Here is a 22,898-nt window from a genome sequence, read left to right as displayed (position 1 = left end):
TCAAACTGCAGCACATATGGTACATAATATTACACACTGACCTGCAATCTCTTGTAATGCCCAAGCGTAACTGGACTAGTTAGGGACAGGGAAGCAGCTTTAATGCAATTTCTTTTTGTTGGCTTGCCACAAGAGTTATTTTCATGGCCATACTTTCAAGGTGGCCTAAGACAATCACCTGCAAACCCTGTATTTACATGGGCAAACATCATAACTTCTGAAGAAACCATCACCAAAAAAGAGAGCAGATAAATAGGAACAAAACCTGGATAACAAAGTACAAATCGCCAAACAAGGGGCCACAGTACCAAATTGAAAATGGAGCAAAAGAAGTGAATCTAAATCTATTATCAGGGATCACATTGATCACACAAAAAGAAAGGGCATTTTGAGTCACCATAGAAGCAGATATGAATTTGAAAACTGCAAAATGAAGCAACTTCTACATACAGATAAAAATATCAACATTTTACTTTAAAAAAAAGAGAGAGAAAAAGAAAGTGACAATAAAACCCATGAACTCCAGTAATGGACCTAAAGACAATGAAACTAAAATATCTTATCAATGTTCTAATTTTTAGAATTATTAATGAAGACTCATCTAGACTAAATGGGGAAAAATAAGAGAATCTTTCTCACCGCAGATGTTTCATCCAGAAGTTGCCTGAAGTGCTCCCTCTTCTTTTTGGTAAGTGCTTCAATGTGTTCATTAAAAAGCTTCTCTTTCTCCTCTCTTTCCAATAAGGATCCAGATTCCCAACGGTGATCTTTTCGGAGAGTCCTCCGAGTATCAGACCATGACACATCTGAAGAACGTACCTAAAAACAGAGAACTTATATATCACCAAAGAGACTTGTCTTTTTACACTTTATCAATAAGAGGCTTGTTTGCTTAGTTTAGGAGTGTTATATTTTAAATTACTTTTACTTTAAAAAGGTGGAGCCAGTCTGAAATTAAGAAATAACATCTTCTAAAAAAACATATTCACTTGACAGGTATTATAAATCAATTTTGTGTTAAAAGGCCATTTAAAAAATAAAAAGAGCTTCCAGCAAGTTCATTAGATCAGGACACTACACTAAAGTAGCAATGAGTTGATCAACAAGTAACTAAGCAATGTGCCTTTCAAATGACCTAGAAAAGAAGTCACTAAAAACCTGCTTCTATGAGTCAGAAATCTTACCTCCCAGTGCTCACCTAGGCTATCAAATAAGGATTCTGAGGCAGGGAAGAATGAAGAGAAGCAATCTCCCATTGACCACGGCCCCTAAGAATTTTAAAGGCACTAAGGTATTCTATATAACATCTTACCAATTTCTAGTAAAAGAAATGGATAGGAATAAAAGAGGAATATATTTTTGTCCTATTATAGCACTTAGCAGTTCAAAATTAAAAAAAAAAAACAAAAAAAAAAACGGCAACACTCAACATATCTTGGGCTCCTATTTGGACTTATCAACAACATACTAGAAGTAACACTTGAGTATAAGGAAGAATGAACACAGCCAAGAAGGTAACAGAAGATATGATGGGTCTGGCTGGCTCATCAACCAGCAGAAAGGTATGCTTCACTGCTAAATGGTTTTAAAACCTAAGTCATATGGCTACCAACACTAAGAAACCAGGGAGACTGAAAAGTAAAAAAGAAGAAAAATATAAAAACATATATTTATCCAATGCTTATCAAGTACCTGAATATGTCATGTTAATACTGTGCTTAACACTGAGAATACAAAATCAGTAACCTGTTAACCCTTCCTTCGAAGAGCTCACTTTTTGATGGGAAGAGAGGCATGTAAGCGAATAATTGTAATAACATGTAATAAGTACCACAGAGGTGTGTATTGAGCACAGGGGTGGTAAAAGGAATGGTGGGATCAAATTTGCCTAGATGTGTAAGGGTCAGCCTCACAGAAGAAATACTTGAGTGTAATCGAAGAGAGAGATTGTCAAGGTGGTGAGAACAGTAGTTAAAAGCATTCTATAGGGGAAGGGATTGGCATGTGCAATGGGAGGATGGTATGGTACACTAAGGTAAATTCAGCAAGGCAAGAGCTCAGGGAGGGAAGTGAGGCAACCATGGGTAAAAAAAGCAGGGGAGAAGGAATGAACCATCTTTTACATTATGTTAAGGAGCTTAAATGTGACCTGTAAGGTAACTGCTGGGAGTAGGGAGAATCACCACCCACTGTAAGCATCAGGAGAGAGACAATATCAGATCTCCTTTTTACAATGATTTCTGTGATTGCAAAAAAGAGGATGAATATGAGGAACTACTAAAGGCAGGGAGAAAAATTAGGAAATTACTCTAATTGTCCAGAAAGTAGCAGAGCAACAATAGTTAATGAGATGCGCCAGACTGAAAAAGAAAAGAAATAGTAGAAGAGACAATGAAAAAAAGAGAAGAGAAAACAATAACAAGTGGTACAGCAGAGCATTCTGGGGGCATTCAGTGTAGGGACAAAAAACCCTACATACCTCAACAACCCTGAGGGGTAATGCAGAAGGATTTTCAAGAAAGTTCCAGGGTATCTCCTGGGGTCAGTACACCTCCAGTCCTATATCTCATACCATCTACATGTACAATAATTGATCATCACAATGATGACCCTAAATCATTAAGAAAAAGGTTATGTTCAGCATACTTGCTTTATTACTATGGCAGGTAAGTATGTAATCGTTTGATAATTTCCATCAAGAACAATAAAAAGTAAAGTTGAGACTACAAGAATATGAATGTATTATATACAACATCTAACTTTTGAATATGCAAAGTATCTAGGGTTTTCCTATTTTAACAGTGCTAATAACCAAGTACTTGATCTTATAATACTGTATAAATAACTTACCAAATTATATCTTAAAGTCAACTTGTAATACATTAAAATATTCATAATGAAGAAATACTTAGATTGCTAATATGCAGTATTTCAGAGGAAAAAAGTAAAAGATTAATATTCACCATGTCAGACAGAAGAGCCTTGAAATTCTGGATAGCTTCTTCTCTTTTGTGCTGTTCTCTCTCTCGATCTATTTCTTTTGTTTGTTCTGAACGAGCTTTTTGAACCTCCCTTTCTCGTTCTCGAAGGCTTGCCTCAATGCGAGCTTGCCTTTCAAGCTCCTTTTCTTTTTCTGAGTCTAAATTCTGTAAAAATAAAATTACATTATCCTTCTTACCAACTTCCATCGAAATGTTTTCACAGAATGAAGAGTTTGCCAAACAGAAACTTTCAAACCTAGTTTTTACCAAGAATATATCTCATTTCCACCAAGAGAGAAAAATACCCAAATCCCCAAACAATAACAAATAACCTCATAACACAATTAAGGAATTTTATTATTCCATGGCAAAAGCAAGAGAAAAGGCAAACACTTACCTTGGCTATTTTTTCAATGTACTGCTTGAAAAGGTCTTCTCTCATTGATGAACTATCCACAGCTTTGTAACGTGGATCACTTTCTACTTTGTCTTTTACTTTGCTCCATCGAGACTGACTGTCCAAATGGTGATTAGATAATAATTCAAAGAAGTCCGATTTAATCTATATTTTAACATAGGGGAAAAAAAATAATGTGCCATGAGCTACTCCTTGTATTTTAAATGTTTACAACTAAGGGAAAAAAATGTTTACTTACCTTAAAGGTTAGAATAATAACTGTTCAATGCATATAGAGTGAAATTAAATTTTAGTGAAAGAGAACATCAGAATTGCTCTGTAGTTAAAATATAAAAATCAACCAAGCACAAGGCTCATTTAAAATCTGCCAAATTCAAGATAAATGATATTCTCCAAATAAGTTACTCAAATACAGAATAGGTTATATGTATCTGGTGATCTCAGAACTACCAATGTGTTTGGAGGGAATGTGAATTTACGTTGAGCTGCAATTATTTTTAGCCAAGTTTCAGGATAATGAACTGATAATAAAATACTTTAAAATCAAGATCATAATGATTGATTTTTAAAATTAGATGAATGGAAGGGGGTAGAAATGGTTGAGCACAAATAGCAAGTGTTACATCACTGCAAAGCTAGAAACTATTTTGTCAAATGTCTAAAATCAACATGAATGGGGTAAAATTTTGAATTTTAATTATATAAAAAAGAGTGCTCCTACCTTGATATGTAAGAAAATTACAGAATTTCTATGTAGGCTAAAACCATTACTTAAAAAACTGCATTCAGTCTGCCGTATTTTAACCCCTCTCCCAAACTATATTTTTTCAGTTTTTTAACACAGAAGAGGAAAGGAGTAAATGAGGTATTTATTTTTATGTATCCTTAAGGACCTAAATGTTCTAAATATTAACCTCATTTCTATTACTTTATACTCCTATCATGGAAACCCCCAATGTAGCAAAACATTTCAAATTCAGGCTCTGTTAAGAACCTCTCCCCTACACAGATTAAATATGTTGTCTCCCCACATGACCCAAAATTTAAGATGTGTGTGTACAAAAAAGTAAGTGATTCATTTTTTCTGTTCATTCTAACCAACCCTATCATTTCCTCCTCCAACTTCATTTCCCATATCACAGGATTAACAAGGAGGGTGAGGTCCTTTCTGGCCAACACTTGTAAGGTTATAAGAAACAGAGTTTCTGCATCGATTAAAAAAAAAAAAGAGCTAATCATCTGTATGATTCCCCTACTACTGAACTCGACTCCTGGTTTTATTTACATCAATGATAAATGATTACACCCAGTATTTCCAGACAGTGATTAAGGAAATACTTAATGTAACTGTTCATCTTTTCTACCTCATACCTGATAAGAACATTCAAATTTCTAGATGCATTTAACAGCAAGAGGGCAAATTTATGTTAAATTGTGAAATATAAACACAGTGAACTTTAAAGGCCCAATTCTCCCCATTTTCTTCCCTCTATAAGTAAAAATCTTACAATCTAGGGTGTTTGGTTTAATAGGGAGAAAACAGTCTCCTTGGTCTAATGTAGTAGGAGCAACAATACTTATGTTTGAAAGTTTAAAGAGAGAGAGCAGAGAACAATGCCAACTCCCTAACACAGGATTAATTCCATTACGTATAACCTCAAATGTACTGTTCCAAAAGGTAAATTGGTTATATTTTGTAAATTAAAATTCCAGGGTAGGTTCTTTGGCAAACAAAACAAATACAGGTCTAATAAAAATAACTCGAATTTTAAAGGAGTTTTTATAAAATAGGAAACTACCCCTGAGAAGTACATGGAAATGATCAAACCTTTAGCTTGAAAATGCCTATTTAATTAAGGAAAACAAGAATTTCACCAGAAGTCAATGTCCTTCACAGGCTTTTGACTCAGCAAGTAATTATTTTTAAACCGTTATTATTCCGGTATTGATTTAACTGTACCAATTCCACAAAGACAAGTTAAAAAATAGTTTAAGATCAAGGAAAGAAACTCTTAACAGGTTCATGCTACTGTTGCTGATCTTACTGTTCAATTATACAATTAAAATGTGAATAAAACAAAACACAACAATACAGATAACATACTTCCAAAGAATACACAATGAAAGTCATAAAAATTGTAAAACTACATTAACCAAATATTCCATAGTATGTGAATATAAAATCTACTATATTTAAACCTTACTTTAAAAAAATAAAAGTACCAGAACTGCAGGAGGCTAAAGTCACCACACAGAGAGGTATCAATTCTTTCCTCACTAGGGAATCCCATAACACTTTCCATGTCAGTGACTGACAGCTGTCAGGCTGAACCGATTGACAGGCCACACAGCACAAAACGGTAAAATCTATCCACTTGTTATAAAACAGAATACATAAAATGGTTACAAGAATTTTTTAAGAAAAAGAACATTAATTTCAAATGAAACAAGAAATACATTTGATTTGTCTAAAAGCAATCATACAATATTAATTTTATTTAGTTGGCTTTAACAGAATAGGTTATTACTACAAGTCAAAAGTAGCAAACAATTCCATCAACATGATTCTAATTCCACATTTAAATGTTTATATAGCAGAACTAAATTTTACACATTTCCTCTAAGCAGCATACTCCTTTACCAAAAACATTAATAGTGAAATAATTGTGAAAAAAGTTACTTTGCCCAAAAAAGCAGATAATCAGAAGTCTGATATTTCTGACAGAAGTTATTTCACCTGATACCATTTCTTTTTTAAATGAAAGAGGTGTCTCCTTTACAAGAGTGGTATTCTTTTCCCTCCAAGGTTTAACAGAATTTGTATAACTTTAACTTTTTAAATGTCAAGAATGATTAGGCTCCAAAACTTATTTCTCTGTTCACAGAGCATATTGGGACACTAAGGAAAGCGATTGCCTGTTTTGATGGTTCATGCACTACTGGTGCCATCTCCCCACCAGCCTGCCTCCTCCTCCCAGTGATGAGCTGAGCTAACTCTCCATTCCTGACACTTCTATCAAATGACATTTGGAATTCATTAATCTTTAATAACTGACCTTTAATTCTGATAAGCAATAATTTATATGTAAGATATGTTTACTGAAAGATTAGGAAGTCACTAAAAATACTATCTTAAAGAGGGGGAAAAAAGGATAAAGATCTCTTTGAAATTTAAATGTTACCACCTATAAAGAATCTTGAAATCTTACTGCTACACTGACCGGCAAACCTAATGAGTTCTGGATTTACCAGGCATCTTTAAAAAATGAGTATTAATCAAATTTAAAGCAAACCTATGCAGTCTGGTGAAGCTACTAATATAAGCGGTGTGGAAATAAAGTGATAGAATACATACATATAAACAATTTTAAAAGTTAACTTAAAAGCCCAAACAGTACAAGCAAGTACTATTATTCATGCCCATAACTGAGGTTAGAAACAGCACGAGCTTTAGTCCCTTGCCTTTCTCTCTCCCATCAATCACACCCCTGCATCTTACCTTCTCACCTCTGGTCTTCGAGTCTTCTTTTTCTTTCTTCCTTGCAGCTGCCACGAATTCATTAAACAAGGCTTCTCGATCTTTCATCTTTTCAATTGCTTTGAATCGTGAATCTTTAGCATGCTTGGCTGCAAATTCACTAAAAGTAGCTCTGTAACAGAATGGCAAGTGTGTAAATTTTGGAAGAGCCATTTCTGCTTAAAGAAAGGCAGAGCAAAAAAATACCATTTTTCCAGCAAGAAAATGTGCCAAAGAGATACTGGGTCCTAATATCTGCCTAAATAGTAATCAATGAGGTACAGAAAAGAATAAAAGGGCTAAAGAGAGAACAAGTGGTTAAGGACATACACATGGTGTTGAGGGGACAAGTATATGGGAGGAGAATAAACCCCATCCAAAGGATATATATTCATTATAAAATGCCAGAGACCAAAGAATTTGTTTGCTTGAAGAGACTTAGGAGCCATCTATTTCCACCCATTTTAAGATGAGGCTGACTCCTGCTTCCAGCCATGACAGAATAACTCTTACTGTAAATTAGTCCTCCTGCCACAAGCAACTATAAAACTGGACAAAATACATGAGGCAACTGATTTCAAGCAGTAGACAACAGGCAGAGCAAGAATACCGAGATCTCTGAAAGAGGGGAAACTCATGAAGTAAGACCCACCACCTCTGCCTAGGGACACTTTCCCAAGCATTGCACAGAGCTAGAGTCTAAGCAGAGCACAGTAGTCCCACTGGCCTGAAGGCAGCAAATATAAAAGTTTGGATGCTAAAATGTCAGAAGAGGAAGCTAATATAGAGAGGGACCCCCAATGTCCACAGAGAATGGACTGCCCAAGTTCATGGCCAAGGACCAGATTATACAAAAACGGAAAAGACCACCCAAGGATTACTAGATATAAGCTGCTGCAGGGCTGAGAGTGAAAAACAAATGCTAGATATTAGAGTAACAGAATCCTGTCTCTAAAATATTATCCACAGTATCCAATACTCCATTAAAAATCACTGAACATATAAAAAAAACAGGAGATCCATAGAAAGAAAAAAGTCCACAGAAATTGAACCCAAGATGGCCAGATGTTCTAACTAAACAAACACCTTAAAGGCAACTATTATACTTAATACTGATACAACAAAAAGGAATGTATTTTTAAGGATAGGCAAGGGAGATTATTAAGAAACAAGAAAATGAGAAAAGTACACAGTCTGAGGCATGGACCGTGGGTCTACTAGTGAGTTGCCAAAGCGATGGTCTTAATGAGTGAAGAGAAAGGGAGTTTCAGCACAGATCTGGAAAATATTCCTTGAAGTTAGATCAACAAATATTAAAAGAGGAGACCAAAAAAAAAAAGGTATTTGGGCAGAGCAGTCTCAGCACTTGTAAAAGAGTAAGATAATATCAAATACAAATATGTCATATATGTGTAATTAGAATCCCAGAAGGGAAATCAATTAATTGGAGCATAAAAACACTGGCTGAAAATTTCCCAAATGTGATTAAAAACAAAACCAAAAAAATACCAATATATACATCCTAAAAGCTCAGCAAACTCCAAGCAAGTTAAATATAAATATGAGGTCTCTGAGGACTAATGAGGCAAAGTATAAAAAAGAAGTTTTTCCATGAATAAAAAAACATTATATAGCTTGTAAATACGTGTTATATATTTCAATATTTGAAGCTTTAACCTTACACAATAAGAATTTACTCTTATAAAAAATGCTCCCATATTTAGCACATTTTTAAAGGGGAAAAATAAAGCTCATTTTCCCTTTAAAAACTACTTCAATGTGAAAAATAAAACACATTTTCTTATATGCTAAACACAAAGACTGAATTACAGCTTTTATTATAAAGAAAAACTGGCTGGTTTACTTCAAAATGTAGAATATACAATATCACCTAAAGATTAGTAGTACTACTCACTAACAACCCTGTCACTTTTAAGTTCTGCTAGCCAAAAGCAGATTCTAATAATGTTTTGTGCACAACTGGTGTTGCTCACAAAATCAAATTTCACTAATTCAACGTTTCAGAAACAGGATACACTGAAAATCTGGTTTGAACAATAGATCAGTAGCTATAATAAAATTTGAAGTTAAAAGAAATAATGTGCATCCCAGAAAAGAGATCACATTAAGTCCACTGTTTGCTTTTATTTCATAATAAATTTAGCCCCTTCCCGTATAATTTTAAAATGGAAAACTTAACTATTACTATAACTAAGCCTTTTTTAAAAATACTAAATCAATGTGTAGAAGTGAGAATTCAATTATTCTATACTTACATTGTTTATAGAATAGGTAAAATATTTTATATTTTAAAATCAGAACAGACTAGTTTTAGCATTGGATCCATTGACTATATTGCTCATTTTCTTAACTCTGAGAAGGACTACTTTAAAATATACAGGATAAATAAATCCTTGTGATGGGGCGGTGGGGAGGGATGGGGGCAAATGGTGTTAGAGGATGGGGAGATAGAAATAAAATGACCATGAGTCAGGCAGTATGTGTGAAATTTTCATTAAAAAAAAAAAAAAAAAGACATGGAAAAAACAGGCACTAAAATAATAAGTACACACTCCCCAGTCATTCTGTCCCTTGGAACAAACTCTAGGCTCTACACCTACAAGTTCCACTAAAGAGTTTTGCCACAGTGATCTTTTTCCCAATTCAAAGAGAAAAATTAAAATTAGGTCAGCGGGCCACAGCCTGCAAGGAGCACATGTGGTTCAGGCTGTTGGGCACTCGCCTCTCATGTGGGAGGGAGAGCCCGGGTTTGGTTCCCAATGCCTGCTGGAGAAGGCAAGCAGACAGAAGAGAGAACCATCTGGGGTCAGGGGGGTGAGGGGGGATAGATAAAGAAAAATTAAGTAAATAAATCTTAAAAAAAGGACTGAGATATCACATATAAACATATAAATGCCCAATAATTGTTAGCATTATTATTATTACTATAATGCTAGACCCACAAGTTTAAAATGCCCCATTTTCTTCAGCCCATTATATATATCCAATATATACTAATAACCATTTGAAAATGTTGACAAAACCATAAATCTGGACACCTAGAAAATTTTGAAAGAGAGGTGCTCATCACTTCAATTCAATCAAAATAATACTCCGATACTGCCAGTTATTATGTATAAAGCTTTAAGAAAATAGAGGCAAGTTTTCTATCATGTACCAGTTTGTAGAGAAGGAAACTTGCTACCTCAGGAAGCATTTAAAACAAAGGTACCCTTCTTGAAAAACAAATGCCTCTTATATAGAGCACCTCTAATAAATACATTAAGAATGAAGGTTAGAAAGGCAGAAATAATTGAAGAGGGAACTTTTCACGTCTAATTATCCAAAAGATAGTTATACATATATATATATATTTAAAAACTGATAACTGATGGTAATGAACTACATACCTTGGATTGAATTTTGCTTCTTCCATCATTTTTTTGAAATCTTCCTTGGCTTGCATTATTTTGTTTTTCTTTTCCCTGCGTTCTTCCTCTGCTCTGGTCTTTACATACTGATCAAACACCTTTCACAAAAATAAACAATTTGACATGACAGTCATTCATATAGGTAACTTAACTACCAAATTATGGAGTCTATTAAAAAATACTAAACTAATATCTTTATCCAAAATGTAACAGGGCGAATATAATTACAGGTAATGCAATTATTGCAACTTATCTATAGCAACTCTCACTTGACAGTTTTTGTTAACAATATTACACAGCCTTCCATTTAGGCTTCCAGAAAAAAGAAAAAAAGCTAAAAAGCCCTTGTATTTTTTTTCTATTTTTTCCTGATTACAAATTGAATACAAGTTTATTGTAAAAATTTTAAGCTATTCAGAAATGCATGAGAGATATCATAGTCTTCATAATCCCTTCTCCTAGACAAAAGCATCATTAGCAATGGAATCCACTTTACTTTTTTTCTTACAATCCTCTTAAGACAATTATTTTCACCAAGATGTAACCATGACTTACAATATACATTTTCTTCCACCTAATAATTTACAGTAAAAATGATAAATTGAATATGCATATCTATTTCCCTCCTTCTTCAAACCCCAACAAATTAAGAGCAGATTGATTTCTTTTTAAAGCCACAAACCAACAAGGACAAGGAAAAGAAAAAACTGTGGAAGGTGAAAAGCAGATAGGTAAGTGGTAAAAGATCTGGCAGGGCACCACAGAGTAACAGAGTTGGACTCAGTTTTGGTTTACTTACACATGGCTCTTCTGTCCTTCTATTTGAACCTTTAATTAATACTAGAGTCGGTAGGTGTATGTCTAAGAGACTTAAATCTTTGGGTTGTCCATGTGCCAGCTGGGCCCTGAATCTCAATGGTGCTTGCAACACCTACTCTCCAGTTCACTGATTTTACCCAGGACAACTAACATAGAGGATGATGGGTAATTACCATACCAAGAAACTGAGAGTCTACAACTGCATCCAAGAGAGTCCCGTCCATCAACCCAATGGGATCACAGCTCCCTCTCAATTAGAGGTGGAGTTGACATCACCATCCCAGAATCCTCCAGATTGGGGAATGAACTATGGATGAAAGTAGACTTACTGGTATTCAACTACAGACTTACTGTGATTCTAGCAATGAAAGAAATTATATCATTGATATGGAGGTAGTGGCCTCTGGAAGTTCTAAGGGCAGGGAGAGGGAAAAACAGGTGTAATACAGGGGCAGTTTTTGGGACTTGGGAATTATTCGGAATGACACTACGACGACAGATACAGGCCATTATAAATCTTGCCATAACCTACAGAATTGGGTGGGAGAGAGTGTAAATTACAATGCAAACTTTAATCCATGCTTACTGGCAATGCTCCAAAATGTGTTCATCAATTCCAATGAAAGTACCATCACTAATGATGTTGTTAATGTGGGAAAATGTGGCAGGTGTGGGAAGCCGGGCATATTGGATAGGTTTTACAAATATTTATATAACCTAAGTATCTTTTAAAAAATAAAATATTTGGCAGGCATGCAAAAAAGATGAACCTAAACCAGCAGTTGAGAAAATAAGCAACCAAATACTTCATCAGAGAATCCTCAAAGAGCTCAGGAAATGGGAACAACAGATACCTATGGAAGTGGGGGTGGGAAACAGCTACAGTTAAGAGTATTTATTGAAGGGCTGTTTAAGAAGCACTTAAATCCTAGATTCCCCTTCCCTAATTTACACAATTGGGGGACTGTACCCCTAAACCCCAGTAAAAGGCAAGTTGTTATTCTCTAGTGCAAGGGTGGGCAAACCACGTCTGCAGCGAAGTCCGGCCTGTTGCCTGTTTTTATATAGTCCAAAAATTGCTTTTACATTTTTAAATAGTTGGCGGGGAGGGGGGAGAGATAATCGATAGAATACTTCCGGATACATGAAGATTAAATGAAATTCAAATTTCAATTAGTATAAATAAAGCTTTATTGGAACATAGTCATGCTAATGTTTAAATATATGTCTATGATTGCTTTTGCACTACAATGGCAAAGTTGCCCATTACAACCAAGACCATATGGCCCAGACAATATTTATAATCTGACCCTTTACATAACACATTTGCCAACTCCTGCTCTAGAAGGTAAAAACAGGGTATTTCTGAACTAGGGGAACATGAATTGGGAATGAGGTATACCAGATTAAGTAAACTCTTACATACATACCACATATTAAGACAGGCCTCTCAGAACCAATGCAGCAAGATCGGTGCCCTCTAGTCAGAAGACTAGTAGTCCCTATGGGAAATCTGACCAGTCTAAATAATAGTGGCTCCAGAGAACCGCAACAATACAACCCAGACTAAATTACCCTACAGGAAGGGCTTCCAACTTCAGCACCGTTGACATTTTGGGCTGGATAATTCTTTCTCAGGGGTTTCTGCCCTGCATATTGTTGGATGTTTAGCAGCATCCCCTCAATTGTGACCATCAAAAATGGCCTGGAGACCAAACTGTCCCTGGATGAGAACTATTATGCTACAGTAAAGCCCCAGGATCATGAAGGCCAGCCCAAAAGCTCACAGTTAACAGTGCCCAAAGTATTTTAGTGCTTTATTCCTAATCTTGAGCAGAATCAAGGCCTCTGAAATATGTAAGGAAAACCTTCAACATGAGAAACAAGGTCCCAAACAGAAAAAAATTTAGCAGAAACAGAGACTATGCAGGAAAATGAAAATTTAAAGAAAGAAATATCCTCAACAATTTCATAGAACTATGAAAAGATACTATAATCATGAAACAAGAAAAACTATTCAAAGAACTCAGAAATAAAAAGATGACAGCAGAAATGAAAACTCTGATGGACTGGATAATAAAAGTGGGAAAAGATCATCTGAAAAGTTAAGCAAAAAGACAGAGGTGGAAAACAGGACAGAAAAGATAAACTTTTAGGACCAGTCAAGCAGGGCAAAATCTCTGCCCAAGAACAAAAAAAAAAAACAGTTGGAAGCAAAATCTTTTTTTTTTTTTTTTAATATTTATCTACCCCCTCCCCCCATTGTTTGTACTCGCTGTCTGCTCTCTCTGTCCATTTGCTGTGTGTTCTTTCCATGTCCGCTTGTCTTTCCTTCTCATCTTTCTCTTTTAGGAGGGACGGGGAACCAATCCCAGAGCCTTCCAGTATGGGAGAATGGCACTCAATTGCTTGAGCCTCTCAGCTCCCTGGTCTGCTGCATCTCTCACTGTCTCTCCTTTGTTGTGTCATCTTGCTGTGCCAGCTATCTGCAGTACAGGCTATCAGCTTCACAGCACCAACCATCAGCTTGCCTTCACCAGGACTTCCTAGGAATCAAAACCGGGGCCTCCCATATGGTAGATGGGAGCCCAATCACTTGAGCCACATCCGCTTCCCAAGGAAGCAAATTTTTAAAAAATAATACAAGTAATACAGAAGAATCTCTTAGAAGTGAAGGATATGAGCTTCCAGTTTTAAAGGGCCACCAAAGGCCCAGCACAATTGACCTTTTCACAAGGGCACATATCATCATGAAATTTCAGAACACCAAGGACAACAGTTATAGAGAAGGGTATATAATCAGGCATGCATGCAAAAATTGTCTTCAAAAAAAACAAGCTAAAAACTAGAAACAGAGCAACGCCTTTAAAATCCTGAATGAAAAGATTACCAACTTCAAACACCTTACCCAGCCAAACAATTCCAAATAAGGATATAATAAAGAATTTTTCAAAATTTTTAAGGCCTCCAAAAATTTATTTCCTAGGCATGCTCTCTCAAGAAGTTACTAGAGAGATGAATTCCGTAAAAAGGGAGTAAACCAAGGAAGAGAAGACTTCAGAGAGAAGACTTATGATGTAGGGAACAGGTGATTCTGGTCTAAAAAAGAGAGATGAAGGAAATGCTAGGAGTGAGGGTAAGGAACTGTCATTCTTGAGGTATAGAGGGCAATCAGACCAGAATGAAGCCAAGTCAGAAGACTGTGAGAAATTTCTTCAGGAAGATAAAATTGGGACAGCATTCTAGTGTTTTACCTAACATACCTTATGGAATGATTTGGCTCCTTAATATGTGCATGAACATCTTTGGAAAAAGGAAAACACTTTTAAAAAATTTCTTTAAAACAACTTAGACATCTTTCCAGCTCAGTCGATATTTATCTACCTCAATCTTCAAAAGATAAATAAAAATATCTACAAATATATAACCAGTCCCCTGCTAAACATGGAGGTCAATTTCAATATCCTCTAAATATAGCACCACAGAAAATCATACAAAAATACATGCCAGCTTAAGAGGCAAAATGATTTACTTCCAAACCCTCTCTCCTTTTCAGCCTATACTTCCTTATTTGTATGAGTATTAAATAATGTACAAAATCCAAGTGAATTTTATATTAACTTTCTTTGAGAAACTGGAGAGAACACATTCCTTCTTTGGGATATCCCACATGAGATGACACAGATGAACACCTCATAGAAAATTAGGAATTCTGTCATGCTTCCATGTTTTTCCAAATTATTTGTGTCATTCTTTCCATTAGACTTGGCTTTATGTCCCTGTTTTAAGCAGGCACTTTCTGACAACGTCAATATGTGAATAAAATTTTATGTCATGAATATATTTTAAAATAATTCCTAGCTAAAAATAATTCCTAGCTAAGTTCACTTTTATAGGCATAAGGAAAAATATAAGTAAGCCTTCAACTTATTATTTGATTATAATGAGAGCTCTAGTGAAGACTATAGTAAAGGGGGAAAAGTAAGTCTTCAAGAGGGCTTTCTTGGCTGCTGGTGTTGTATTTCTTGATCTAGGTAATTACATGGTATATTCACTTTCTAAAACTTTATCAAGCTGTACGCTTTCTACATGCTTTTTTCCTCAAAATGTAAGTCTGCTTAAAGTTTGGGTCTCTATTATATGATTCTCATATCAATTTAATTTAATGTGTAATGTGATATTGATTTGGTAAACAGTAACTGAATGGGCCACTGGCAATCATAAATACTTCTTTTGGTAATTCATTACCATATTCTAACACTCTCAATCCTAAAATTCTCTGAAGAACATATGCTACATTCAAATATTCATTTAGAAATAATAACATACAACTTAAAGTGTTAGCATAACTACTTTATACATCAGAACCAAATAACAAACTTGGAAATGGATTGCTTTTTTTGAAATATATTAACCACTTTAAAATGTTATTAAAAAATAGAAATAAAAGCATTTCTGACTACTGAAATGATCTTTTATCAAAAGCAAGAATTCAAAAAAATCACAAGTCGAAATTAATGGTTACAGTTATGTGTTTTTAAAATTAATGTACAGGAACTGTCCTGCATGACACTGTAATGACAGATGCAGGCCATCACAAATTTTGTTGTAACGAGAAAGTTGTACGGGTCAGAGTGTAAACTATAATGTAAATACAGTCCACGGTTAATAGGAATGCTTCAGTGTGTGTTCATGAATTCTAACAAATGTATCACACTAATGAAAGATGTTGTTAATATGGAAAAGTGGGGGGGAGGGGTGTATATGGGAATCCCATGTATTTTTCATAACATTTATGTAATCTAAGGCTTCTTTAAAAATTTGAGAAAAAAATATAAAAAATAAAATCAATGTACAAATTAGATATGAAATTACAAAATAAATTACAAAAGCTCATTTTTCCATGATTTTATACTCTCATGCAACTAATAAAGTACTCAAAAAACTTTGGCAAAATTAATGTTAAATTTAATTTCTCCTTACACTCTTACTGCAAGAAAAGAATTCTACTCAAAACAGATGAGAACATTTTTAAAAGAGAATAATTGATAACTCTATTAATGAGATATCACCAGAATACCTCTAAAATTAGAAAAGAAATTTTAGTTCTCATAATTTCATTCTGTCAGAAACTATTAATCAGCCCCATGAAGAGGAAAGGGTTATAAGTTTTAAAGTAAGTCTTCAGAACAATTTAGATTAGGTATTGTTCCAGGTACAACACAGAGCAGTGGAAAAGAGAAGATCTTGACATCATAGAATGTATCTCCTATAAGAGAGGAGAGATGACAAACAAGATAATTTTAGATAACTAGAGCTATGCATTACTACGAAGACAGATTTGCTGATAGGTCAGATACAGACAGTGGGGGGAAAAAAAGAACCAAGGCTGATTTGTAGATATTGCTAGAGCTAACAATTGAGATTAGCAAACCCGCCTAAACAAGTCGTTGTTAAAAATGACAGCTATACTTGAAATGCAGGTGCAAATATGGCATTTGGAAAGCCATGTCTTCCTATCAGAAGTACTAAAATACAATTCTGGCTCACCATAATATCCTATCCATTAAAATCCAAGACCAGACCTACATACACGATGGCACAGTTGTGTGGAAAACTACTCCAACCACTAAATTATAAAAACAGGAGATGGATCATTGGTATCTTATAGCTCAACAGCACTATAGCAAGGGCTTCAACATACTCACATTTTACAGAGATCAGTGCTGGGATGGTCCAGGTAATTCAAAAATTAAATAGGTTGGAAGTGTGCAATGCTTTAGAGAAAGCAGCAATCACCATGAGATGATATGTGTCACTGAATCATCATGGGAATAAATGGGAACTCAGTACAAGGTAACTCTAATTCATGCTGACACCATCAGCAGACACCCTGAAATATCCATCATTTCTCTAAGTTTATGATGAAATCAGACACTTTAACAGATGCTTAGACATGGATTTTGTGTGGGTACTATGTGAAAGAAATATATGTCTGAGTATTGTCTATAAACAATATACATCCATATATATGTATATATTGGCACATAATGGTCAAGACTATAATCCAAATGTTTAGTGGTGGCCATATTTGCTAGGTAAGATTAGAGGATGAAGATTTTTCTCCTTTTTACTCATCTATTTTGCTATTTTTCCACTCTAAATTTATACTTTTTGCCCAATAAAAGATAAAAAATTCATGTGAAATGAAGTTTGAAACTGTATTAGATATAACCTAAGTGTGTATGAGGCAAAAAGACAAAAAGTCAATGAGGCAATCTCCACGTCCAAATAGGCAAAACTATGCAAATATTTCTGATGCAGAAATGACCACATATAGCGGATGACTATCTTCTAAGATACGAGGCTTTGTTTTTAAAGGACTGATTTAACACAAATCCTTTCTATTTAAAAGTTATGTTGGCAAAGGATATATATTTCTTAAATAATGTTATTTTACTTTTACCTGTTTTCTCTCTTTAGGATTGAGAAGTAAGTACCGAGGATCAAAAACTATCTTGTGTAACTCTTTCTCCCATGTTGAAAAAGCAGACACCTTTAAAATAAAAAATGTGTTGCCTCATAATTAAGCTTGCTCTAAAAACATAAAGGTCATATAATTTTGCTTGAGATCTACAGGACATCAATTTATAAAGGAGACATAATAAAAACCATCCTGAAGTTTCCATCACTAATAAATGACAAGCAGTGGGAGGTGAGCAATAGCAAATTTCCACACTAATTGGCTCTGAACATTTCTGTATTATATAGAAATAACACACTTAATTACTCATTAAAATAACCACTACTGTGTGACATTTTACAAATCAGTTTATGAGAAAAGGCCTTGAAGATATGTACTTTGATTTCCCAGGCTTGCTCCAATCTTATGAATACTGAGATTTAAAATTGAACATTTTTACTTATTGAAATGAATCTGTGAATATAACCACCAAAAGCTTAAAATCCCTTTTCAGCTAAGTTTCACTAATATTAATACCATAAATTACCAATTCTCCTTTAACCAGACCATTCTGAAAATATTAAAGGAAGGATCTTATATACATTACCTATCCCAAGTAGTCCGCCATTCTGTAATGTTAATAATCGCCTTTATATTACTCACCAAAATTTAATGACCCAATAAATGTTAAACGTTATTTGTACTTAAAAGGATAGTAAAATGGCATTTAGTTAAATATGATATGATTAGCCAAGCAAAGGCTGTTTCAAAAAGAAGTACAGTAATTTGACAGGCTTCCCTTACCCCACCCCCACCCCCCATAACATGAGCACTAACCTTAGGTTTGACCTTTTAGCAAGACATATTTATATTACTTATACAAAACAGAAATATCTCCCCCAAAGATTGTTTTCTGACCCCTCTCTCTAGCAGCATGTCCTTGAACTGCTTCATTCGGGCCTCCAGAGGGACAATGGCCCTTTCTCGGGCAGCTTTAATTTCAGCTTCCATGGCAGCTTCTTTCTCTGAATCAATGTCTTTATTATCGTCTCTCCTATAAAAAAATTAAATATAGGGCATCAACTGACAAAATATTAATAAATAACCTTATAAAATTCTTAGAAATCAATGGAATTTTCAAGACTCACTACTGAGCAGCATATTTTGGCAAAACAAATTATACTGAGGGTTTCTAATGAACCCTAAGGGAACAGCAACTTTCATTATAATAATAAAGTTACAATGAGCTTCTAACAATGTTACAATGGCTACATTGTTAGTAAACAAATGTACCTTTAAGGTGCTGTCTCTCCCTGACACTAGATGATACACCAAATGACCTTAATATCTCAATAATACTGTGTTAGAATCAAACAGCACAAAATACATATTTTTTTAGTTCTTGAAATGAGAGGAAAAACAATATTTTCTAGAAAGTTTTACATTATAAATGTATAAAATATTGAAAAACATCTAATAGAAATAAGGTACGAGTCTTAGTAATCTCTAACATTTAATTTGAAAATAAAATTAAAATATTTGCAAACTTGGCCAAATGGATATGTGATACATATACCTTACCTACCTGACAATTTTATTACTCACTTTCTGGGTGATAGGTTGAGATTTAAGTTGAAGGACAGGTCCCAGAGAGCAACATGGGCCCAGGAGTAGTTAGGCAGAATTAGAACTGTTCGCCAATAACTAAACTACTTCTTGTTCCTCCAAAAATGCACCTCAGGGCTGAGGGTAGCCCTGTTCCTATGTGGTATTTATAACATTTAAACATGAAATCAAGTCACCTCTCAAACATCTGCGCTATAAATAAGGCCAATCATGAATAGTCCAAAAAAGTAGGTAATTCAGTAATACTTGGGTATATATGAGCAGATCATCCTTTCTAAATATGATCTGCTCAATATAATAAAAAAAAAATGTTTCATATTCTCTATACAAACTTAGGGAATCAGGAAATCAAGAGTATGAGGAAATGTAAAAGCACGCTATTATATAGGCAAGTGAGGGTAGCCCAAGCCCAGGAGACTTAAATGGAACTAAAGGCTAGCCCACAAATATGATAACTGAGAGGTAATGAGCAACTTAGGGAACGAATCAAAAGAAATAGAAGATACAGTCCGTGACCTGCAGGAACTTAGCCAGATAGTCTGTGACCTACGATATGCACAAAACAAACAGATAAAAGCAATTTGCCAAACAATATATATACCCTCTTATTATATAATTTAAGAACTATTTAAATAGTTAAAGAGTTAAAATACATCCAATAAATATAATAACTAATGAAAACAAATAACCTTTGTAGAAGTATACTAAATCAAAATGTTACAATACAAACTATCACTATCTATCTCAATAAAAGAAATAAAAGAAAACTGAGCCAGGAAAAATAGGCTTTTAGCTTTGTACCTAAATAGAGAAGCTCGGGCAATCCACATAAAGGACTTCTTTGACATTCTCCTGATAAAAGCAGTTAAAAAACCTTACAAAGTTGTCTATAAGAACAAACAATTAAAAACAACCTAAAAGTTTAACATCATAGGAACATCCAAAATATATGGTACATAAACAGAATGAATACAGTCATTTACAATAATTAAGAAAACAAATGTCATATTCTAGATAGACTATTTTAAATAAAAAACACATAACTGGTTTATTACAACTAATGAAAATACTTATACATTTGCTCAAGAACTAAAAAATCAATTGCAAAAATGAGAATAACTGGGTTAGGGTGGTAGATTATGAGTGGTTCTCTTTAATATTGTATTTTCTTCAATGTTTTGCCCATTAAGAAATTTTTTAAAGGACCACCCTTGACAGGGGACAGGGGTTGTCTTACTTGTTCTTTGCCAAATTTGGCTGCATTCAATCTGTCCTTTTTCAGATAAGGACTGCGACCAACCACTTTCTAAAATGTCTTCAAACTTTCCTTTTTGCTGCTAAATAATGGTCCCATTCCCCTCACACAAACCTCTCTCCCACTTTTCCACTCCCCCCATAAAAAAAAACCAAAGTTGCATTCACATTTTACCCAATTCTAGAGCAGTGGCCAAGCCAATGCTTTCATTTACAGCAATCTCATTCCCTCAGAGCAGTTTCCAAGCTCAAGGATTACTCCCTCACCAGGTTGTAAGGACTCAAGGACTAGGTTAAGTAATAAGGCAAATACACAGAAATAGAGAGACATCTATATCTGTGGTTATGGGAGCTCTGGAATGGTATCCAATGGGGTCTGTATTAGAGAGGAAAATTATTTTTTTTAATATTTATGCCTAACAAATTTCTGAAAATAACCCATCAGCCGATTCCTAAAATGTCATCCGGCTTCATAATAATACATACTTAAATAACCAAATCTTTTGTAAATCTAGCAAAAGAAGGGATACCATTTCTACATTCTAAAAGCAAAGCTAAATATCAGGCCTAAAAGAGAGTTATCACGACGACTTCCATCTCCTAACAAGATATATGTTACCTGTGCCTTCCAATCATGACCTGACAGTAACCTAATAAACATCTAAAAGATAAAAGCTATCTGAATTAAATAAACTATATGTAGTACTTACTTCCGTTTTTTTGCTTTTACAGGCTCATCCTCATTAATTTCTTCCATTAATTCTTGTTCTTCTTTAACTATAAGATAAAATTTAACTTTGTCAGAATACTAGTAAGCAGGCAACAATCGAAACATTTAGGCATGAATCCTTCTGCTAACCACTATCAGAACACATCCTTTATAAAGAAGCTACAATTTATAGTTAGTTCACTCACTTGCACTCATAGAGAATTGCCACTTTTGGATGGACAGCATTGTTGGAGTCAGATGCCCTGGCAAAAACATTTCAAAAATTTTAATGACTATGTATACACATACATTCCATCTTTTCTTTAAAAAATAATAATATGTTTGTATAAAATACCCATCCTCTAATAATCACTCCTTTATAAAATATTAAAAAGACATAATTGTATACCTCCTTCTGTTTATCCTCCATTTGTATTAAATTTTAAAATTCACTTTGAAATGTTTCTTACCCAAACCATAAATTTATAACTATATAAAATAAGACTTTCTTGATTCAGAATTCACAGTGCCTTTTTATGATGCATGTTAATATATTTATCAAGCAATGAGATCAAATACTTAAAAACAGATTCATAAAAACAAAAAGCAAATCACATACTTTCCTGGCATTATTTAATACTTCAGTTATAAAATATCATACTAATTCATAGCCAAAAGAAAAAAATGGTGCTTAGTACCTTTGGTTTCCAATACGTAAAGTTTCAATGATTTGGAAATCAAACGTAACCAGAAAATGGTACTACTACATATATACAACCCATGAAAACTCAATTATTATAAATAACACTGGAATTGTTTGATTTCAAGTGTTAAATGATTTAATTATCATGTTTTTACATTATATGCCAGGAACAGAAATACTATAAAAATTACCAAAAAGAAATATGTAATAAAAATTATCTAAAAATCTTTGTGCTCATTGTGTATGTATTGGAATGCTGTCTGAACCTGAAGCAGATTAAAAGACAACCTTAGTAAGATTTAGGAATCTCTACTCTCTCAGGAATAAGTCTTATCTTTCCCAAATTTAATCTACTTTAGAATATTATATCCTTTTAGTGAACAATAAAGTATTTTGTAAAAATATTCCATAATTTTGGTTATTTCAAAAATATATTACTTTTAGCTCTTGTTGACCTGAAAGGCTCAAGAAGTGTTTGGTATTATTACTAGACATGAAGCAAGAGTACATACTATCAACCTATCCTGGACTTAGCAAAAATCTTAACAAGGACAATAAGTTAATAAAAAAAGAAAAATTCCTTGAAAGTTATTTTTTGTAAATAGTACTTATATTTTCTATCAAAATATTAAAAGAATAATAATATAAAGGATAAATTTCTAATTTAAAACTTACTTAGGGGAGTGGATGTAGCTCAGTCACAAGGTCCTGGGTTCAATGCCCAGTACCTCCTTTTAAAAAAATAAACTTACTTAGTTTCTTCCCTTCTTCCATTCCTTTCTTATGAGGAGGTTCCTGAATAATTTTGTCAACATCTGCCCTTCCAATCAGATCATCAGGCCGGTCCCACATAGAAAGACGAGTGGTAGGATTATAAAAAAAGACCCGCTCATCACCAGTCCAAACAACACACCTAAGGATTGATTAAAAATATTTTCTTAATGTTATAGAACACAATTTTTCCTTATAGAGTATAT

At 34.2% G+C, this 22,898-nt stretch overlaps 1 protein-coding gene across 13 annotated transcripts in view; it reads right to left on the bottom strand.

The window, feature by feature from the left end:
* Nucleotides 1-22,898, bottom strand: part of TCERG1 (transcription elongation regulator 1) — a 65,469-nt gene that overhangs the window by 3,902 nt on the left and 38,669 nt on the right. For 5 of the 13 annotated variants that reach the window (XR_188901.5, XM_004476581.4, XM_004476583.3 and 2 more), the window contains 11 exons: nucleotides 22,674-22,834; nucleotides 21,425-21,481; nucleotides 21,220-21,286; nucleotides 20,057-20,107; nucleotides 18,548-18,683; nucleotides 17,633-17,722; nucleotides 10,327-10,445; nucleotides 6,899-7,049; nucleotides 3,379-3,543; nucleotides 2,964-3,146; nucleotides 640-819 (listed from right to left, as the gene is read on the bottom strand). Coding sequence is in view for 11 of the 13 variants with exons in the window: in XM_004476581.4 (XP_004476638.1) it covers nucleotides 640-819; nucleotides 2,964-3,146; nucleotides 3,379-3,543; nucleotides 6,899-7,049; nucleotides 10,327-10,445; nucleotides 17,633-17,722; nucleotides 18,548-18,683; nucleotides 20,057-20,107; nucleotides 21,220-21,286; nucleotides 21,425-21,481; nucleotides 22,674-22,834 (1,360 nt within the window). In the remaining 2 variants the exon portion in view is untranslated. Of the gene's footprint in view, nucleotides 1-41; nucleotides 188-639; nucleotides 820-2,477; nucleotides 2,612-2,963; nucleotides 3,147-3,378; nucleotides 3,544-6,898; nucleotides 7,050-10,326; nucleotides 10,446-17,632; nucleotides 17,723-18,547; nucleotides 18,684-20,056; nucleotides 20,108-21,219; nucleotides 21,287-21,424; nucleotides 21,482-22,673; nucleotides 22,835-22,898 lie in introns of those variants that run through there. The other 8 variants (XR_011646826.1, XM_004476582.4, XM_004476585.4 and 5 more) reach the window with 4 other exon arrangements.

The sequence above is a fragment of the Dasypus novemcinctus genome, chromosome 2 (genome assembly GCF_030445035.2).
Source record: "Dasypus novemcinctus isolate mDasNov1 chromosome 2, mDasNov1.1.hap2, whole genome shotgun sequence".
Classification (NCBI taxonomy): Eukaryota; Metazoa; Chordata; class Mammalia; order Cingulata; family Dasypodidae; genus Dasypus; species Dasypus novemcinctus.
This window is presented reverse-complemented; position numbering and strand designations above follow the sequence as displayed.